Here is a 20288-nt window from a genome sequence, read left to right as displayed (position 1 = left end):
TGTCCAAATCATTCAGCTGCGAACTAGAAAAGATGAGGGAGAAAGATTCTTATTTCGCAGCAAAAACCAGTCCTGAACTATAGGTCAGTATCAGAACATAGCACTAAATGAGAGAAATACGGTTTTTATGCTTACAAAGAGGAAAGTCTTCGTTACTCAAACAACGTTTAATATACATTTCAGGGTAAACCTATACCCTATAACATTTGATCTTGATCCTGCTTTCTCAAAGACCCCTTTTTGTGCAACCATGCAACCTGCTTGTGGGCTTTTGCACATTAGAAAGACTGAAACTCTCTTGTACCACCCTATAAACCTGGTTGCAGATCTCAGCCTTACAGAATATATCTTAATTGAAAATAGTAGCATAAGACTGTATTAACTCACCAAGACATGAGCAGCTCTGAAGAGGTAGCTGAATGGATAATACAGCAGGTTGATGAAAGATGCTGCATAGAGATCAGCATATCGCATCACCTGACTGGCAAAGAGGGTCTGTCGGGAGCCACTGCGAAACAGGCTTCCCATCATCCCATAGCACATGTCCATGTCATGAGTTACTTTCTAAAACAGAAAAGATTGAATTCAAATAGTTATTGACTGCTGACTATACACCAATCCCTATATAATAGAAGAAATAAAAAAAATCACAACTTGATCTTCCAAGTTTTCTCCCAAATCCCATTTGGATACCTTAATACGTCTCTGAATGGAACTAATGTCTGGGCGCTCATTGCTGCTGCTGTCAAGATGCCTAGAAACAAAAGAAAACACCACTGAAAATCTCTAGAAAAGATGTCTCTTACACCCCTAGGTGATTCCCAAAGAGGTAGATGGTTTTTAGGGAAGAAATTTTTCTTTTGAGAATCCAGAAACTTACTTGTAGAGTTCAGCCAAGAAAATATCCAAGCTCTGAAGCTCTTCGAAAAGTGCTAAAGTTCAGAAGGGAAAGAAAAATGTTTTTTAAAAAACATTCAGTTTAAAAAATATAAAATAAAATAAAAAATAAAAAGCATTCAGTTTTTAACTGCTGCTGGAACTAATTAGAAGGTTGTAGACATGGTTGAAAAGTAAAGCTACAGGTAAGTGTACAAAACGACTTCCTTCTCCAGTGTTAGGAAAACCCACTCCTGGCCTGCTTGAGATCTAGCAGCAGATGAAAGTCATGGTTTCTTCCTTAACTGCTTTTCTTCCTACCTGAATGCCACTCACTACAACTCTCCCTTCCAAATGGATGCTGACTCTGAGCTTACAAATCAACTAGATTTATAGAATCCCCTTGGTGAAAGGCTGAAAATGGGGATGAAGGGCTGGCTAGAAAATACCGCCAAGGACGAGCAACAGCTAGGATCTGTTGCATGCTTTAAAAGTGTTCCATCTTTCTCGACCTGGCTTTCCCAAAAAGAATTTAGCCCTAATGGATCTGTTGTGTGTAACAAGTTTTATTTATTTTGGGGAAAACTGAAAACACAAATCAATTTCTCTGTTCTGTGGGTCAGATGAGGTGCCATGACTGAGAAACGTTGTTTACTTGTAACTTTTTTGTACATATATTACACCGCAGTTAAGTCTCAATGAAGTATGTTATTATCCTCATTTTCATATTTGAGGAAACAGGTGTCCCAGTAACTTCTAAGGGCATGAAGATATTAAGTAGAAGAGCTGGGTTAAGTACCTGAAGCAGTACCTTTCCCCACACTGTGGGTAATGCTAGCAAGGACTGGCTGGAGAACTTACGTGTCAAACAACTTTATGTAACTGGACCTACATATGGCTCAATTCAGCGTACAGTTCAGAGAATACAATTTGGCCTCATTCTCTACTTCTCAGAAGAGCAGGGGGAAAAAATAGGACATATGACTACTCAGAGCCATCAATGCCCTCAAATCACAGATATAGGCTCATGGCAGAGAAACTGAAACTAGTAGGTATGGTTGGAAAATACGGGACTACAGAGGAATGTGGAATTCAGTTTAGTTGCTACAATAATATAACTTAGGATAGCAACATTCTGTGTTTAACCCTGAAGGAAGTCAAGAAGTCTGAACAAGATAACCTCTACTATTTTCTCAAATTTTGGAGTTCTGTACCTTACCTGGCTAGAAGAAAGCTATCTAAATATCTTAGGACCACCTCTGTCCCCCGCTTTCTCCCCACAGTCAAAGTAATGAGTTCATTAAAGAGGACTGATTCACAGCTGACGCTTTAGATAGAAATTAAGAGTAATGGTTCCCTACCACTCTTATCAGTCCAGACATGCAGCTCCTGTGCAAGTTCAGGAATCACCAAGAAAGTTCGCCACCCTTGCCGTTTCTTTGATTTTAAAATGTCTCCAAAAATGTGATCTCCAATATACAAAATATCTTTGCCCTTGGCTCCCAAGAGATCACAGACTGTATCTGATGAACCTGAAACAATGGAATAATAAAAATGTCTCCATGTTAAAAACAGCAAATACTGTACTAATTTCATTCTTATGCAAGGACCAGACTAGAAAAAGGGCTCACCTTTCTTAAAGACCCACCACTAGTTTTTACTTCATCATTCCTTTTAGTGCCTCTAAGGCAAGGCCTTCAGTTCCACTGAGCTAACCAGTGCTCCTGATTACCAAATCCAAGAGTAGCAAAACCACATGTTTCAGTTTTAATGAATATAACCCTCCAAAAGTACTGCCCCCATTTCTCATCAGACTGCAAAAAAATCTGCATCTGTGTCCATGAGGGCTCTATGAGGAACCCTTTGAGAACTACCTCAAATAGGTAAAAGGATGAGGAAAAACTGATCCTTTTAGTAAAAACCAAAGATTCATTAGGCCAGGGCACCTGGATGGTTCAGTCAGTTAAGTTTCTGCCTTTGGCTCAGGTCATGATCCCAGGGTCCTGAGATCAAGCCCCACATCAGGCACCCTGCTCAGCAGGGAGTCTGCTTCTCCCTGTACCCCTCTCCTGCTCACACTCGCTGGTGCACTCTCTCTCAAATAAAAATCTTAACAAAAAAAAAAAAGGACTCATTAGGTCATACTAACAACTTTCCAAACCCATTCTCCCTGACTCCTATTGCATTAGTATATGACGAAGCATTTACCTCCAGTGGACTATATCTTCAGAATACTAAGGAGTATGGGTGGCACTATACCAGGAGGACACCAAAACTTTCCCAGAGAAGTCTGAACAAAGACAAACTAAAAGGGAAATCTGTGACTCACCTCCTGAGTAGACGATGCCATGCTGTAAGGGCCCTGTGTAGGTACCAATTTTCAGCTTGCCAGTTTTCTGTGAGAAGAGATGACAGACTTTGTAATAATTTATTGTTTGATCACAATTGCCACCCAAAATGTGATTTGGATAGGCAGCTGAATGAACAGCACTTTTGAATTATATTATTTTGGATTTATTTGGCTATCTCAATGAAAACGTTTAAAACTTAGATTAAATTCAAAAGAAATATATGGCTAATAAGTTAAAAATATCTCTTTCCTTAGGAAGAATAAGAGTAGGGAAAGGATAAATACAAAGGACATGGGCTAGCAGATAGATCATCCTCTTGACTTACAGTATCCACCTGACGCAGTACAGTGCCTTCTCCAAAAAAGAGTGGCTTCCGTGCATCCACCAAAATCAGGTCAAAATAGGACTGCCATGGTCGATGGGAACTCCCAGGCTGATGAAGATGAGAAAGAGCAACAGCCAAAAACATCGTCTTAACCTTAAGGCACTAATATTTCATCTCACTCGGATGTAAGGCATGTTAAGCATACCCAAAGGATCCCACTATTTTGTGAAAAACATCGTGTCTTATTATAAGCCACATTCTTTTGGAAGAGTGCAAGGTAAAAATATAAATTAACACGTTGTAAATCATTTTATCTACTAATTATTTCACAGCAATGCATCATATAAAGGAATGTGTGCTCACACTCTGAAATGGGCTAAAAGAAGCTAAAAAGGGGCCAAGGAGAATGCAAATCAATACTCCAGACACAGATTAAGAAAGAGGCAGATCAGCATGAGAACTGAAGTATTATACAAACTAACATGGAACTATTACTAGCAAATTTTACTAAGTATGTTCTCAGAATAATGGCTCTGGGTACACATTATTAGCCCTTGGCTCATATTGCAAGCTCACCACAGCACTAACACAGAGGTTATGCCCATTGACATTATCTCCATCCTGAAATGGAACCATGATATTAAATTTTTAAGGTCAAGCTGAAGAGCAATACATACTGTGCTTCTGGGTGATTATTTACTGATATTTACTCAAGCCTAGTACAAAAATCCCACAAGTATGTGACTAAGTTGCAACGAGTAGTCCTTAAATCTGAGTGTAGTCCCACTGCAGGACTGAAAAATTCTCTGCTAAATATCAAAGCTAACTGTTCTCTTGGCACAGAACTCAGCAATAACTAAGAGCAGTATCTAGACGGTGTCAAGAATATATATATTTTGTTTCTTTTAATCAGATATATTCCTCAATCTGAAAATTCCAGTCTTTACCATACAAACTTAATAATTCTGCATAATATTATTCTGATCCCATCCCACTAAACACACAAATATCTCTCCCTTTTATTTCTGTCTACTAAGTTTTCAAAACCCTAGCAATGTTAAACTATACTAGCTCCTGCAATGAGTTCTGACAATTCCCTTACTCTCAGTATTTCAGGATGACTAAATGCATTCATTATTACTAAAGCAATGGTCTATTAAGTTATATATAGTACCTTGGGGCCATGTGGGAAATCAAACAGGTAAGTCATAATTTTCTGGAAAAAAAAAATCCAACATAAGGTCCGTATACTACTTTTGCAAAAGATACATAGCACCTACAAAGAAAACAACTCAAACTCAAGCTTTTCATAAGACACGTCTTTTTCAATATGAGTCATCTCATTCTTGTTTCTTCTAAGTTTATGAAATCATGACAGCTGAAGCCAGAAATTAATGCTTCGTAAAACAAAAGCTGACATTCTCAGTAGGACATAGGCTTCTTCTGGGACACATTATTAGCCCAGAAGCATATTTTTATGCTTTATCCATATACCCTTATTCTCTTGGAGGACTGGAACATACGTTTGGAATGTTTATCTGAGGTAAGGGCATCAAGAAAACTAATGACTCACATGGGAATAATACACCTTGGCCTCCTAACTATTGTTCCTAGATTACCAAGCCAACGAACCATTAGACTTCTTGGCTTTGTAAGACTGCTTACTCCAGATCACCACGTTTCTAAATTAAGATTTTACATAAAGAGAACTGGGGAGCACTGAGCTGCTTGCTAGTACTAAAAACTTGCAACTGTCTTACCAAAAGTAAGATGAGGCCAAGGAGTTAAATTGGCTTTTCTAGACGCTTTAATCATGGCAAAAACATTTTTTTTGAAGTTATAAGGCAGTAAATTTTGATGGCTAAGAGTCAAAACATCTTTGCACCATCTATTGCTATCTAGCTCCCAACAACAGGGAGGGCATTTACAGATGTACAATAAATAAATGTATGACTTTCAAGTTTGTATAAACGATGCACCAAAGAGACAGAGAAGCCATTAACCAGCACAAATGTTTTAAATAACCTCCAAATTAAAACCTTCAAGTAGCCATTTATAATCAGGGAAAATAGTCAAAAGGAATACTGAGAAAAATTTGAGAACCACTCTGATGTAGTCCTTATGCTAAAGATATTTTTTCACTCTGTTCTCAAAATGAAATGGCAAAAAACTACCCTCATTTAACAAACTACTGTCCTCATTATCTTCACAGTTCTTTAGGCCAAAATATTCTTCTCTATAGACATAATATGAATATTAAGCACTTACATCTGTATATTTATAGTCACTGTTGGTGGCAAGAAACACTTTCCCTACTTCTTTCATTCGGCTCAAAAGCAAAGGCAGTTTTCCCTGCAAAGTAATAGGATGATGAGTCAAACACTGAAACACAAACATATACTCATTTACACTTGGAGTTTTTTTTCCACTGGATTAAGAATAGAGGATGCCCTTGAAGGGCTGGTCAGTTTCAGAATTTTACATTTAAGTGACCACATTGTCACTATGCATGAATGAAGTATTAATATATGTAGTATGCATGGTGTATATAATGTATAGGCTTAAATATGATACACATAGGTGATATTATTATTATATATGCTTATTTTTTTAAATTTTTATTTATTTATGATAGTCACACAGGGAGAGAGAGAGAGAGGCAGAGACACAGGCAGAGGGAGAAGCAGGCTCCATGCACCGGGAGCCCGATGTGGGATTCGATCCCGGGTCTCCAGGATCGCACCCTGGGCCAAAGGCAGGCGCCAAACCACTGCGCCACCCAGGGATCCCTATATATGCTTATTAAAAACACCTCTGGGCACCTGTTTGGGTCAGTCAGAAGAGTTTTTAACATTTGATCTCAGGGTTCTAAGTCTGAGTCCCACGCCGGGTATAGAGATTACACATATGCATACACAGACAAAAACAACTTAAAAATAAATGATGTTTTTTAAACAAAAACATCTCTACCTTCCTCATGTCTGCCTCAGGAAAGAGCTTAAATTACCTTGTAATCTCTTAAAGTATATGAATGAGGTATGGAAAAGGTCAGGAAAAGCTGATTTTAAATATTTGTTAGAAAGAAAACACATGAACAAGCGCGTACTTGAGCAGGCGGAGGAAAGGGAAAGAGACAAGCAGACTCTTTTTTTTTTCTTTTCTTTTCTTTTTTAGCAGGCTCCCTATGGGAAGCCTGATGCAGGACTTGATCCCAGGAACCTGGGATCACGACCTGAGCCAAAGGCAGACGTTCAATTGCTGAGCCACCCAGGGTGCTAAGCAGACTCCTTTGTGTGCTCGATCCCATGAATCTGAGACCATGACCTGAGCCAAAATCAAAAGTTGGCCACTTAACCAACTAAGCCATCCAGGTGCCCCAAGAGGAGCTGATTTTAAACATCATGAGAAAAATACTCTACATGGGGAGTGTAAGATACGGCTTCACCAAGTATACTTTTGTTTTATAAAACACCTTGCAAAAACAAAAAAAAAAAACACCTTGCAGGAGTGCCTGAGTGGCTCAGTCGGTTAAGCATCTGCCTTAGGCTCAGGTCACGTGGGATCATCAGGCTCTCTGCTCAGTGGGGAGTATGCTTCTCCCTCTGCCTGAAGCTCTCTTTGCTGTGCTCTCTCTGACAACTAAAGAAATAAAATATTAAATAATAATAATAAAAAAACACCCTGCAGAATGGAATGCCATGTGCAAGATGCAACCTAGAAATGCCCAGCACTTGCAGACCCATGAGGAAATTCTAACTCCTGACGTGACCAGAAAGAAAAGCTTTTCCTTCTCTCTTAGTAAACAGGTTCCTTCACTTAAGTTATCCTAGACCTCTCTTAAACCCCTCAGTGTTCTCTTGTGATAGAAGAGTGGAAGTGAGAGTGGGGGGGAAGCAGGAGGTACAAAAACTAAAAACAGTAAGAAATTTGTACCAAAGTATATTGAAAAAATACTGCATTCTATTACTCTTACTCTGTGAGAAAAGGAAGAAGTATCTCATCTTGGAGCTATGTGTGTCTCCTTTATATTTTATTTTATTTTTTATTTTTTTAAAAGATTTTATTTTATTTATTCATGAGAGAGAGAGAGAGAGGCAGAGGGAGAAGCAGGTTCCATGTAAGGAGCCTGACATGGGACTCGATCCCGGGTCTCCAGGATCACGTCCGGGGCCGAAGGCAGGCACTAAACCACTGAGCCACTCAGGGATCCCTCCTTTCTATTTTAAAATAATTCCAGGGATCCCTGGGTGGCGCAGTGGTTTGGCGCCTGCCTTTGGCCCAGGGCGCGATCCTGGAGACCCGGGATCGAATCCCACGTCGGGCTCCCAGTGCATGGAGCCTGCTTCTCCCTCTGCCTGTGTCTCTGCCTCTCTCTCTCTCTCTCACTGTGTGCCTATCATAAAAATAAAATAATAAAATAAAATAAAATAAAATAAAATAAAATAAAATAAAATAAAATAATAAAATAAAATAAAATAAAAAATAATAAAATAAAATAAAATAATAAAATAAAATAAAATAAAATAAAATAATAAAATAAAATAAAATAATAAATAAAATAAAATAAAATAAAATAATAAATAAAATAAAATAAAATAAAATAAAATAAAATAAAAATAAAATAAAATAATAAAATAAAATAAAATAAAATAAAATAAAATAAAATAAAATAAAATAAAATAAAATAAAATAAAATAAAATAAAATAATTCCAGACATGGGTGCCTGAGTGGCTCAGTCAGTTAAGCGACAGCCTCTCGGTTTCTGCTTAGGTGGAGATCTCAGAGTCCTGAGACTGGGTCCCACATTGGGCTCCGCACTCATTACAGTGTTGGCTGGCAATTCTCTTTCCTTCTCCCTCCCCTCTATTCCTCCCCCTAGCTCATGGACATGCTTGCTCTCAATTAATTCTTTTTTAAATTTATTCATGAGAGACACACAGAGAGAAAGAGGCAGAGACACAGGCAGAGGGAGAAGCAGGCTCCGTGCAGGGAGCCCAATGTGGGACTTGATCCCGGGTCATCTGGGCCAAAGGCAGCGCTAAACCGCTGAGCCACTCGGGCTGCCCAAATTAATTCTTTAAAAATAATTCCAGACTTACAAATTGGGAAAATAGTACAGAGGGTTCCCATACATTCTTCATCTAGCTTCCTTTGATATTAAGATCTTACATAACCACAGAAAAATGATCAAATCCAAGAAATTAACATTGGTACAAGTCTATGAACTAAACTACAGAATTTAAAAATCTTTCAAGATATTTTAAAGCTTTCCTTATTATTTCCTGTTGATAGTTAAAAGCAATTTAAATAATGGTCATATATATGTACATTTTTGAGATTATCATCTAGTTCTGTGGTTATAATTTGACCACATTTAGGTGTGACTTGTGGCTTTCCCCATTACTAACTGTATGAACTTGGGCAAGTTATGTAACATCTGTTCCTTAGTTTCTTTATCTATAAAGCAGAGGTAACAATACCTATCCTCAGGATTCTATGGAAGATTAAATGGCATATAGTCACTTAGTACAGTGATGTGCACACAGTAACTACTCTAGCTGCTATTATTATTATTATTAGAGTTAAAGGGCAAATGAAATACTGGGTCTTCTCACCTTCTATGAACAAACAGGAAAAACTATACTAAGACTTATGTTCTGGCTGAAAATTACTGGTGATTATACTTGACATATATTATATCAAGACAAATAAGTATCTTCCCTTGTCCATTTCATTATAAATAGGCTTATTATTCATTTCCATGATTTGCAGATCTATTTTCCCCTTTATTACTTACATCTTTGACTACATACTTCTCAAGATTTTCAACTGTCTTTTCCTTAAGGGAACCCTACAGGAAAAAAAACAAAGAACAAAATCAGTTTTTACAGTTTATAAGAAAAACTATGTCTACTATTAACTCAAATGCATTTCTTAAATATTTACCAAAATGGAAAAGTAAATAAACTAGAGAAGGCCATGATAAAGCAGCAGATGTGATTTGCAATGACTCTGCCTTCAAAATGTATTTAAAATATAAAACTATTTTTATTTTAAACTAGAAATCAAAAGGCAGTTCATATTTTACTCAGTATAATTCACAGTAAATGTAATATTAATTAGTGTTATTATAGTCAAGCAGGAGGTATTTGGAAAAAAAAACAAACAGCCCATAATCATCAAAGAATAGGGTAAGTATAATCTTAACAGTAAGATCTCTTCTAAGTTTGGGAAATGCAACCTGAAATAAGAGCTAGAAGCCAAGCATTATCACTGAGGAAAGATCAACATTACTTCTGAAAGCAGGACAGCCAAAGACAAGAACAAAAATACTCTCGAGAGCTGTCACTAGGGGGCAAATCCTTTTTTTTTTTTTTTTTTTTTTAATTTTTATGGAGGAGAAATTCTGCTCTATTTGCACTTGGAAAGTTAATGTCAGACCATAAAACACACATCATAGAGTGATTAGGTGAAGCAGGAGCTCCTAGGTACCTTGTAATGAACCCAGTCGACAGCATCTCTTACATCCTGGAACATACTTCGGTAAGACATGAAGAGGTCCCCATCTTTAAATCCTGTTTCACAGCTATACAAAGATGAAAAGAACATGACAGGGAATCCAAAAGAAGGCAAATAAAATGATTATCAAACACTGCCCAGGGGACCCAAAGGTTCCATTATCACATGGCTAAAGTTTGTGGCTAATTAGGAAAATAATTACTCCCTAATGAAAATCCATCTGACCACCAGAGAGGACTATAGTGTTCAATGGAATATGATAATTGTGAACAAACATAAAGTGATAGAATAATATATAGAATGGAATCTAAAAGGTCAATTCCAAAAATATCACGTTCTTTTATTCATCACTTTGAAGAAACAGGTTCCCATCAAAGAAACATTTAAAACTTAAAATTGGTAATTTAGGTTCCCTTCATCCTGACTTTTCTAACATCGTCTCTAGGTCAAAGGTATGGCTTATTTTCTATTTAGCTTAGTGACTTGGTGCTTCACCAGATTTAGTGCCTTGAAGTGGATAAGGCCTAGAGAGGATAAGAAGTTTGCAAACTCTGACACCTATGGCTAAACTTTCAGCAGTGGTTATGCAATTCCCCCTAAAAAAGGAGAGGATAACTTGTTCAAGATTTAAACACAATTTTACTTCAGGGAGGATAAACCATATTTACTCCTCAATCAAATTTTGCTGGGCCTGGGAGTAAAACTAAATTACCACCCCTGAATGGCTCCTGGGCAGCTGCTGTGAAATGAGTTGGGGGTTTTAGTGTAATTCTGCTTGGACAGATAATCATCACACAAACCTCCCACTCAGTTGTCACAATTAGCACCTCTGCTGGCCGTCTTCATTCCCAGGAGAAGCCAATCAGAAGTGGTCCCTTCCAAACATGGCTGCAGCACACTGGCAAGGAGAGGGGCCGTGTGGGAGGTGAGAGCCTGCATGGAGCTGCTGGTGCTGTCCCATCTCTCAGGCTGGCAATGTGGCATCTCTCACTAGCACTAAATTCACTTCAGAAAAGCAGAAAAGACCTACAATGGCCAGTTCTCTAAAACCCTGTACATTAATTTTAAAAATCAATTGGAAAAAGAAAATTATACCATATACATACCTGGTATATCTAGGACAATTAGTAAAAAAATCTACAAGGCAGGCCAACAGGTAGGTCTCTGAAAAATGAAGAATATATATTCATAAGCTATAAGTGGCATAATTCAAACTTATTTCATTATCTCCCTTGAGCAAATGATTTTGAAAAGAAGGAAAAGCATCCATAATATATAAGCACAGAATGAGTCTACCTGGTAGGTTGAATAGTGTGTTCAAAATGTAAAATCTTTCAGTGTCATCTCGCTGGATAAATTTATTTGGATACTGCTCTCTAGTTTCTGGTCTGAAAGAAAAAACTTTAAATTAACTGACATTCAAAAAATGAACATTGTGATAGCTATAAGAAATATTAATCATTCAAAAATTCATTCAAATGTGTTGGTGGCTACATGCAAGGCAGGGTTTTAAATATTACACATAAGTAGCTACGAAGATAAAAAAGCTTGGGTTCCAGCCCTTAACAAGTTCTCAGTCTGATAATGGAGGAGAGTCACATACACCAAAAGTTATCACCAGGTAAAAAATATCACAACTGCCACAAAAAAGAGAAAATAGAGGAAGAGGGGAGCATTTCAACTAAAGGGGTAGAAGAAAGTGAATGTGGGAGTGATGAGAGAGAATTCAGGAAGGATTCATGAAAAAGGTGGCACAGGAACTGGTCCTTAAAGAATAGATATAGACCAATTCAAAAACTAGTCCAATTTGAGAAGACAGAGGGGAGCAGAGGAAAATAAAGCTAGAAAGATGAGTTTAGACAGATTATGTTATTGTTACTTTTCATTCAGGGGCAATGGAGTGCCACTGACAGGGGTTTTTTTTGGGGGGGAGGTTGTTTTTGTGTTTTGTGGGTTTTTTGTGGTGGTGTTTTAGCCACTGATAGTTTTTAAGCAAAGGGATAAAACCATCAGAATTACAAAAATATTCAATTAATAACAGTTTTAGGATAAAAATGAGAAAGAAATGTGACATGTTACAAAAATGACTACAAATCCTTCTTATGCTTTTGTAACGTGTGACTTTGCAGTTCTTCTGATTAAGAGGCTCAGTCTCTTTCTCCATCCTCAAATACAGGCTTGAACAGCAGCAACTAGGGATCCAGCCAGAGGCTTGGAAAACACTTGTGTATAGGGGCTTGCCTACTCTTGCTGCACTAGCACCTCTGAGTGAATAAATGAGTGACATAACCTGCTGAAGGATAAAAGGCTACATACAGAAATGAGGCACCCCAGCCACAGGCTGCCAACTGCCAGACATGTGAGTGAGGCTGTGCCAGATCAGCAAAGCAATCCCAGAATTGCCCAGATGACTCTCCAAATTTCGAGCTAAATAAAATGGTCAATGTTTTAAGCCACTAAGTTTTTAAGTAATTTATTATGCAGCAAAAGCTAAATGACACAGACACAAAGGCCTGGGAAATCAGTTAAGTGGTTATTGCAGTCGTCCAGATGAGAGCAGCAGCAGTCTATCCTAGAGTGGTGGCACAGGAAATTAAAGAGAAGCATTAATCATGAGAGACTTCCAAGGTAAAATGAACAAGACTGGCTGTGGCATATGAGGGACATGACAGTCAATATGATGATGCTCACATGAAAGTGTCTCTGAGAAGGTGGTGGTACCATTAACAGAAATATGAAAACTGGATAAGAAATAGATATAAGAAGAGTTCTATTTTGGATACATTAAGCTCAAAATAAACAGAGGGCAGCCCGGGTGGCTCAGCAGTTTAGTGCGGCCTTCAGCCCAGGGCGTGATCCCGGAGTCCCGGGATTGAGTCCTGCAACGGGCTCCCTGCATGAAGCCTGCTTCAGCCTCTGCCTGTGTCTCTGCCTCTTTCTCTCTCTGTGTCTCTCATGAATAAATAAATATAATCTTTAGGGAAAAAAAATAAACAGATTTTTATAGGCAATTAGAAATAAAGGTCAAGAACTTAAAACAGATTCAGACTTTAGAGAGAACTGGGGTCATCTACACACAGGTAACAGATGAAGTCATGAAGACTATTACAATAGACAAGGCCACTTGCCGTGCAGAGGAAGAAGCGAAGACAGAATAGACCTGTGGAGAACACTTAGGGTTAAGAGGAAAACCAGTAAAACAGATAAAAGTTGTTAGAGATGCCCATGAACCTTGGAGAGTGAAATGAAACACTCCAAGAAGAGGAAGGGATAGAATTAATAAGCAAAAATAGTACAGAGAAACCCCAAAGGAGAAAAACTAAAATATAAAATCGCACAATTCTCAGGGCACTTGGCTGATTCAGTTGGTGGAGCATGCAACTCTGATCTCAGGGTTATGAGTTGGAGCCCCATGTTGGGTGTAGAGATTGTTTCAAAATAAACTATTTATGAAAAAATGCACAGTACTCACAATGAATATATAGAGATAACTAATCTGAAAAAAGGACATCACATTTAAAGTCCATACTCAGAGTAATCTGGGTAAATTCTTGCTTAGGTCTAACTACCAATGGCCTAACCTCTAGTTAGGATATAAAATCACATCCGTTTCCTGTCTTAGTTACCCTTTGGAAAGAAGAGTTCCCAACAAGGAATAACTTTGTAGAATTTCTCATTTTCTAGCTTTCTAAAATTTTCTATGATGAAAATTAAGGTGAAAGGGAATAGTAAGGATACGCTCTCCTCAATCAGGTTTAGTAAGATGACACTGTCTCCTTAAGACATACTTTCCTATTCTCTCCATTGTTAAAGAGTAATTCCTTTACATAAGGATAGTAAACAGTTATTTATCAGGCAATTAGAACCCAAACTGACTTATAAATATAGTTAGCAATTACATTTCGTTTAAACTAAGTGTCAAATCAAGCTACCATATATTTAAAATAAATATTCATTGAGTGGAAATAATATATCCCAGTAGAAGGAAGTTAGATTTGGAAGTTGGGCAGAAAACAGTAACAGTATAGAACCTTGCTCACTTTCTGTGACTTGTAGAATTAAGATTTGATCTCAGTATCAACCTACTCTAAAACTTCAAAGACCTTTGCCAGGGGTGCCTGAGTGACTCAGCCAGTTAAGTATCTCCCTTTGGCACAGGTCATGATCTTGGGGTCCTGGGATCGAGCCCCATGTCAGGTTCCTTGCTCAGTGGGGAGTCGTGTGCACACTCTCTCTCAAATAAATAAATAAAATAAATATTTTTTAAAAATTGAAAAACAGGGATGCCTGAGTGGCTCAGTGGTTGAGTGCCTGCCTTTGGCTTAGGGCGTGATCCCAGATTTCCAGATTCGAGTCCCACATCAGGCTCTTTGCATGGAGCCTGTTCTCCCTCTGCCTGTGTCTCTGCCTCTCTCTTTTTCTCTTTCTCTGTGGGTCTCTCATGAATAAATATATAAAATCTTTAAAGAATAATAAAAAAATTTACAGTAAATTTTATTTAAAAATAAAAAATTGAAAAATAATGGTCTTTGCCATGGTCCAAAACAGAGACCCCAACTCATTGGGAAGGCATGTAAATGTTATGCTTTTGCAGCCCTACCCTCCTTTCCAGCCTTGTCCACCAGTATGCTTCAATAGCTCACTTTCCCTCTCCCTCTAATCTAAAGCTCTTCTCCTCCACAGGCTTTTCCTTTTGACTCTAAAGACTATACATGCATGTCGTCTGAATAGTTCCGCATTACCCATAAATGACTTATTTTTGAAATACTACTAAATGTACTTCCAAAGGAGCTATTTGGAAATTTTATTTTGGGGAAAGAAAGGTCTATGAATCTTGAGTTAGTAAATCTAATTGCAGTACTAATTTATAGAACTTCCCTGCCTTTTCTTCTGACTACTCCCCTCCTCCATAACATAAAAATCCCTTTCAGACATTAATAAATAGAAGCTTGGTTCATCTTCATTGGGACTTCAAATTATGGTACAATATCCACATATAAAATAGCTTAGGTTGCTAGCATTATTTGCAATCCCTTCACATTCTAAATCCTGTCTCTAGATACTCATGAATCTTGAACAAACCCCTCATGAGAGGAACAGTGAAAGAAAGGCGGATATAATCACTGGCCTGCCCAGATGTATCAAGATAGGTGTTTATTTCATACTGTTCTCAGTATGCATACTTGGAAATCTTTGAGCCTGTATAATTCCAGCTGAAAAGTCTCACATTAGATGCTTCAATTCCAAATAGGGTATTACTGTGACCTCAGATTTAAAGGATACTCTGGTATAGTTAGTTTGTGCTTATCACAAAAATATTTATCAAAAAGACTGTCTCTTTAAATATTTCACTGTAGACTGTGTTGTTTTTACTACTTCACCTCTGAGAATAACATATAGAAAGAGATACATAATCTATTTTGGTTTTAAGAACTGCTCTGTCCCTGGACGCCTGGGTGGCTCAGTGGTTGAGCATCTGGCTTCGGCTCGGAGCATGATCCTGGAGTCCCAGGATCGAGTCCAACATCAGGCTCCCTGCATGGAGCCTGCTTCTCCCTCTGCCTCTGTGTGTGTCTCTAATGAATAAATTAAAAAAAAAAAATTTTTTTTAAAGAGTTGCTCTGTTCCAAATACAGTGTCAATAGTAAATTAGGTAGTAAAATAGTGGAGAAAATGTACAACTGTAAAGCCACAATGACCAGAAAGTGTCAAATTGTGGTATTGTGATTAAAAAAAAAAAAAAAAAATTGGGATGTTTCACAAAAAAAAGAGTAGACACTAAATTTTATCTGCTGTTTAATAGGGTGGAAAGTCCAAATTAGTGTGAATAGTGGAAATACTCTGGTTATTAAAATATAGCTTACTCTTATTTGTTTTAAATATTATCACACTTATTCATTTTTAACTCATATTTTAAAAACTTTAACCACATGATCAAATATCTGAAGCTATTCATTAGAATATTAAATAATATATTAGCTATTAAAAACCTTAGTCATTTACACTGTTGTAGTTTTAAATTTTTCAAAGCACTTTTATATACATACCTCTTCTGAGCAGCTACCTGAGAACTGTATTAAAAAGGAGAAAATAAAAATCTTAGAATTTCAAATAAGTCAAAGCCACTACAATTCTTTTTGGTGAGTTTTAAATTTAGCTTTGTTGGATGCTATATAATTAGAAACCACTTAATTTACCCAAAATGTAACTGCTAACTACATTTATAAGTCAGTTTGGGTCCTAACTGCCTAATAAGTAATTGTTAAGTATCCTTATACAAAGAATCGTTCTTTAATAATGAGGGAACAGGAAAGTATAGTACAGTACATCTGGGGAGACAAGGTATCAACACTAGAAAGAGGCTAAGGGTTCTATGTACTCACCCTCTTATGAAGTTGAATCCATGTGCACAGACCAAAAGATTTCCATATGCATCAACTTTCAAAAGATTTCCATATAGTGTATCAAAAACAAGTCCCCTATGTGAAAATGAAGACATCTGTCAGTAATACAAAAATAATATAGGCAACAGTCTTATGTAGTATTACTAAATCATCATAAACCAACACCACCTTATTCAAGCTTTTATGACAACTCAAGCATGTTCCTAAACAATATAATCCTGGAGTCTGAAGTGAGTAAAATCTTAAAAACTAAACCTAGAGCAACTAAAAAATATTTACTTTGTCCAGATAAATAATCACAACTGTTTTCTGTAAGAAATAAGAGCCTTAAATGAGGTATGAACTATAATTCTTCTTTATACAGTGGTTCCATTCTAAAGGAGTCTTAATTTCCTTGGACAAATGAACTGGCTTATATTTCTAATAGATGCTGTATATGGGACATATATGATGGCATCACAAACATCATCTTTCTTAATCTTAAACCCTCCCTATCAAATCCAAAAATGCAAACTGCCAAGAAAGCTCCCAATGACAAAGTGAAATGTATTAGTACAACATGTAACTGCTCTCCAACAGCAAACGGTAGGAGTGTCTGTGATTATTGCCCATCAGTTTTAATAATCTCTCTTTCCCATAAAGAGATATTCTTCAGTAACAATAAACTAAATTCAATTCCAAGAACAGAAAAGATACAGTGTACATGAAGACCCATGGTAATTTTAGAATAGCAACCAAAAAAAAAAAAACACAACAACAACAACAACCTAGAAACAAACCAAATAACCTTTTTTGGTTCTTTTCTTTGAGGCTGAGGATGGTGAGAGGTGGTTTGGAATTATTAATCTGGGGGATAGAGGAAAGGCTCTTAATTCAAAAAAATCTTGAAAAATTACCTGGTAGGGAATGTAGAATCATAAGCAAAGCTGAGCAGTTCCTGAGGGTAGCCAATAGAAACTAATCTCTCCACAGTAAGCTCAAAGCCAAGAGACTCATACTCCGGGGACTTGTACACTGCACAAAGAGGAGGTTCTCATTATAATAATAGTCAATGAAAATAAAAGGCAAATGAGTGAATTTCTACTCTTTCCTAAACTCCTCTCTCTTCCTAAATGTGCCATTTTCTTCTTTTCCCCCAAACTCCACGTTTTGTACTGCCCCAATCACAGAACTCAACTGTTAGTCTGCGGAAACAGGTCATATTTCCATAGGAGCAAGAGCAATAAGATGAATTATCAGACGTTTCAGAATAATTCTTTCATTTCTTAGGAAACTTAACCTTTTTTCCCTTTACCTGTTCTTTCATGCCCACAATCTAAAGGTAGAAAAAGAAACTAAGATGCACAGCTATGATATTAACCAGGTAGAGAGGTGTATATATGTTGAAGGCTTCACTGATGTGTATAGTTAGTGTAGGAATCCTTCAAAATGACCTTAAAAAAAAAAAAAAAACAGTATTTTTGCAATTCCTATTTGGCTTGGTAGTTGCTTTATACTCCTTCAATCAGCACATAATTCTATTTGTCAGGATTAATTTGTTTTCTCATCAGTGCTAGAGTCTGGCTAGAGCCATCAAAATAGCATTAAGTTATTGCTGCAATATCAGCCATAAAAAGACATGCCTGAGACAATCAGGAAAATCTGGATGTGGACTGGGAACTAGATATTAAAGAATTATGACTAGGGGTAGGAGGAGGGAGAATTGGAGGAAGGCGGTCAAAAGGTACAAATTTCCAGTTACAAATAAAAATAAATACTAGGGATGTAACAGACAACATGAGGAATTTAGCTAACACCACTCATTGTATTATATACAGGAACGTTAAAAGGGTAAATCCTTAGAGTTCTCATCACAAGGAGAAAAATTTTTTCATTTATTCTTCTCTTTTCATTTTATTTATGTGAGAAGATGGATGTTAGCTGAAGCTATTATGATGATCATTTCACAATATATGCAAATCAAACCATCTTGCAGTATGCCTTATTTTTATTGTATGTCTTAAACTTATACAGTGATATACATCAGTTATTTCTCAATAAGACTGGAAATACACATAAAAAAAGAATTAGGACTCATTTTATGAGATGTCATTATGGAAGGATGGGTATATGCAACTGTATGTATAAAATGAGCATGTGTATGTGTGTGTATATACATAGATATCTATATCTATATCTGCCAAAGAAGCCTACTAAGCCTTGTTACAGGTGAAAAAAATGTATTTTAGAATATGGGTATTTCTCTCTACTACTATAGATCTCTGAAATCTTCTATAACAAAAAACTTTTCAGAATAATCATTGCAGTTCAGTATAAAGAAAATGATGTTCCTTTAAATAGGTTTCCTCCAATGCAGTATTTAGGTAAGCATCTTCCCATCAGTGTCTAGGAGTAGATAAGCCATATTAAAGAGAAAAATAAAAAGACCTGCAATCTTGCTCAATGCCAAAAAAAATCCATTTTTATCTCACAATATTATTCTTATTAGATTACTACTGTTCTTCTATCCACAATCTATACAGCCTATGGCTCAAACTGATTTTTCACTGCAATTAGTTTGCCGGCCCAAATTAGTGCTAAATCTTAATGAGTACTATTCAACTTTTCCTTGCCAAAAGAAATCTTTTAGAGTATTTCTGGAACTACATAAAAGAAACCAGTAATACTGGTCACTTCCACAGAAGGGAACTGAGTAGCTAAGAGATGGGGAAGTACACTTTCATGTACTGTCTGTACTTTTACAACTTGTAACATATTAATGTATATATCCATTATTTTTAAATTAAGCTGAAATGTTAAGAAAGCAGGGTGAACTTTCAAAATATTTAATACCATCTGCCATATTTAAAAAGCCTAAAATTGGGGCAGCCCAGGTGGCTCAGTGGTTTAGCGTCGCCTTCAGCCTTGGGCCTAATCCACGAGACCCAGGATTGAGTCCTACGTCAGGCTCCCTGCATGGAACCTGCTTCTCCCTCTGCCTATGTCCCCCCCCCCCGCCCCCCGCCCTCTGTGTCCCTCATGAATAAATGAATAAAATCTTAAAAAAAAAAAAAAAAGCCTAACATTTTTAAGGTTCTTTAGGAGAAGGAGGTTCTTGAGTCTCATCCCCTCAGAATAATGCCAAAAGAAGCCATCATTCCCTTTGATGCTAATGCTAACACTAATATTATCAAAATTGGCTACATATTTTCTCTGTTCAATTCCATCCCCATCATCACCCTTTCCCACCAAAACAAACAAACAAAAAAAACAACCGTTTTGGAATCCATGAGTGTGGAATTATTAAATCTAGATGATGTAAACTGTGATAAAGGAAGTGCTTGTATATTCATACGCACTAAAAGAGTAAGAGCTCGTGTATTATATAATAAAACCAGGAAAGTAGTATTGACTGATGTCAATCTGAATTATTTTGAGAATATAAAATTATCTCTCTCACCCAACACTGTGCACACTTCACTCCAACTGGGAGTAAATCTCTTTTAACAAAATTTCTAAAACAAAAACTTTCTCAATCTTAACAAAGTCCCATTTATTTCAAATAATATTTAATGAAACAAAATTCCAGTATAGTTAAGCAATTTGGATAATCTACTGGCATTCAGTCTTACAGGATTTGGCCCATATAAAATATTTTCAAGTAACAATTTTTTTCAGGAGAATAATTTGCTGGATATACCTTAAAAATGGAAGGCAAAAAAACCAAAAAACTTTAATCACCCCCACCCAAACTCACCCATAAATGAGCCATTTTCCCCAGTTTAAAATCAAGTAATTATAGTGTGATGGAGTAATGATGATTAAAACCTGTG

The 20288-nt window shown here is 36.9% G+C and overlaps 1 protein-coding gene across 11 annotated transcripts in view; it reads right to left on the bottom strand.

Annotated features, from left to right (window-relative positions):
• Positions 1 to 20288, bottom strand: part of NT5C2 (5'-nucleotidase, cytosolic II) — a 146865-nt gene that overhangs the window by 1633 nt on the left and 124944 nt on the right. For 8 of the 11 annotated variants that reach the window (XM_072805491.1, XM_072805487.1, XM_072805488.1 and 5 more), the window contains 16 exons: positions 17373 to 17490; positions 16456 to 16551; positions 16120 to 16143; positions 11369 to 11460; positions 11179 to 11236; positions 10046 to 10139; positions 9351 to 9404; positions 5821 to 5904; positions 4727 to 4768; positions 4129 to 4173; positions 3553 to 3660; positions 3206 to 3272; positions 2238 to 2408; positions 881 to 932; positions 694 to 754; positions 388 to 564 (listed from right to left, as the gene is read on the bottom strand). In XM_072805491.1, the coding sequence (XP_072661592.1) occupies positions 388 to 564; positions 694 to 754; positions 881 to 932; positions 2238 to 2408; positions 3206 to 3272; positions 3553 to 3660; positions 4129 to 4173; positions 4727 to 4768; positions 5821 to 5904; positions 9351 to 9404; positions 10046 to 10139; positions 11179 to 11236; positions 11369 to 11460; positions 16120 to 16143; positions 16456 to 16551; positions 17373 to 17490 (1343 nt within the window). The remainder of the gene's footprint in view (positions 1 to 387; positions 565 to 693; positions 755 to 880; positions 933 to 2237; positions 2409 to 3205; positions 3273 to 3552; positions 3661 to 4128; positions 4174 to 4726; positions 4769 to 5820; positions 5905 to 9350; positions 9405 to 10045; positions 10140 to 11178; positions 11237 to 11368; positions 11461 to 16119; positions 16144 to 16455; positions 16552 to 17372; positions 17491 to 20288) is intronic. The other 3 variants (XM_072805493.1, XM_072805492.1, XM_072805494.1) reach the window with 3 other exon arrangements.

Source organism: Canis lupus, chromosome 29, assembly GCF_048164855.1.
Source record: "Canis lupus baileyi chromosome 29, mCanLup2.hap1, whole genome shotgun sequence".
NCBI classification, from domain to species: domain Eukaryota; kingdom Metazoa; phylum Chordata; class Mammalia; order Carnivora; family Canidae; genus Canis; species Canis lupus.
Note: the sequence above shows the minus strand (reverse complement) of the source record. Positions and strands in the feature narration are given on the sequence as shown.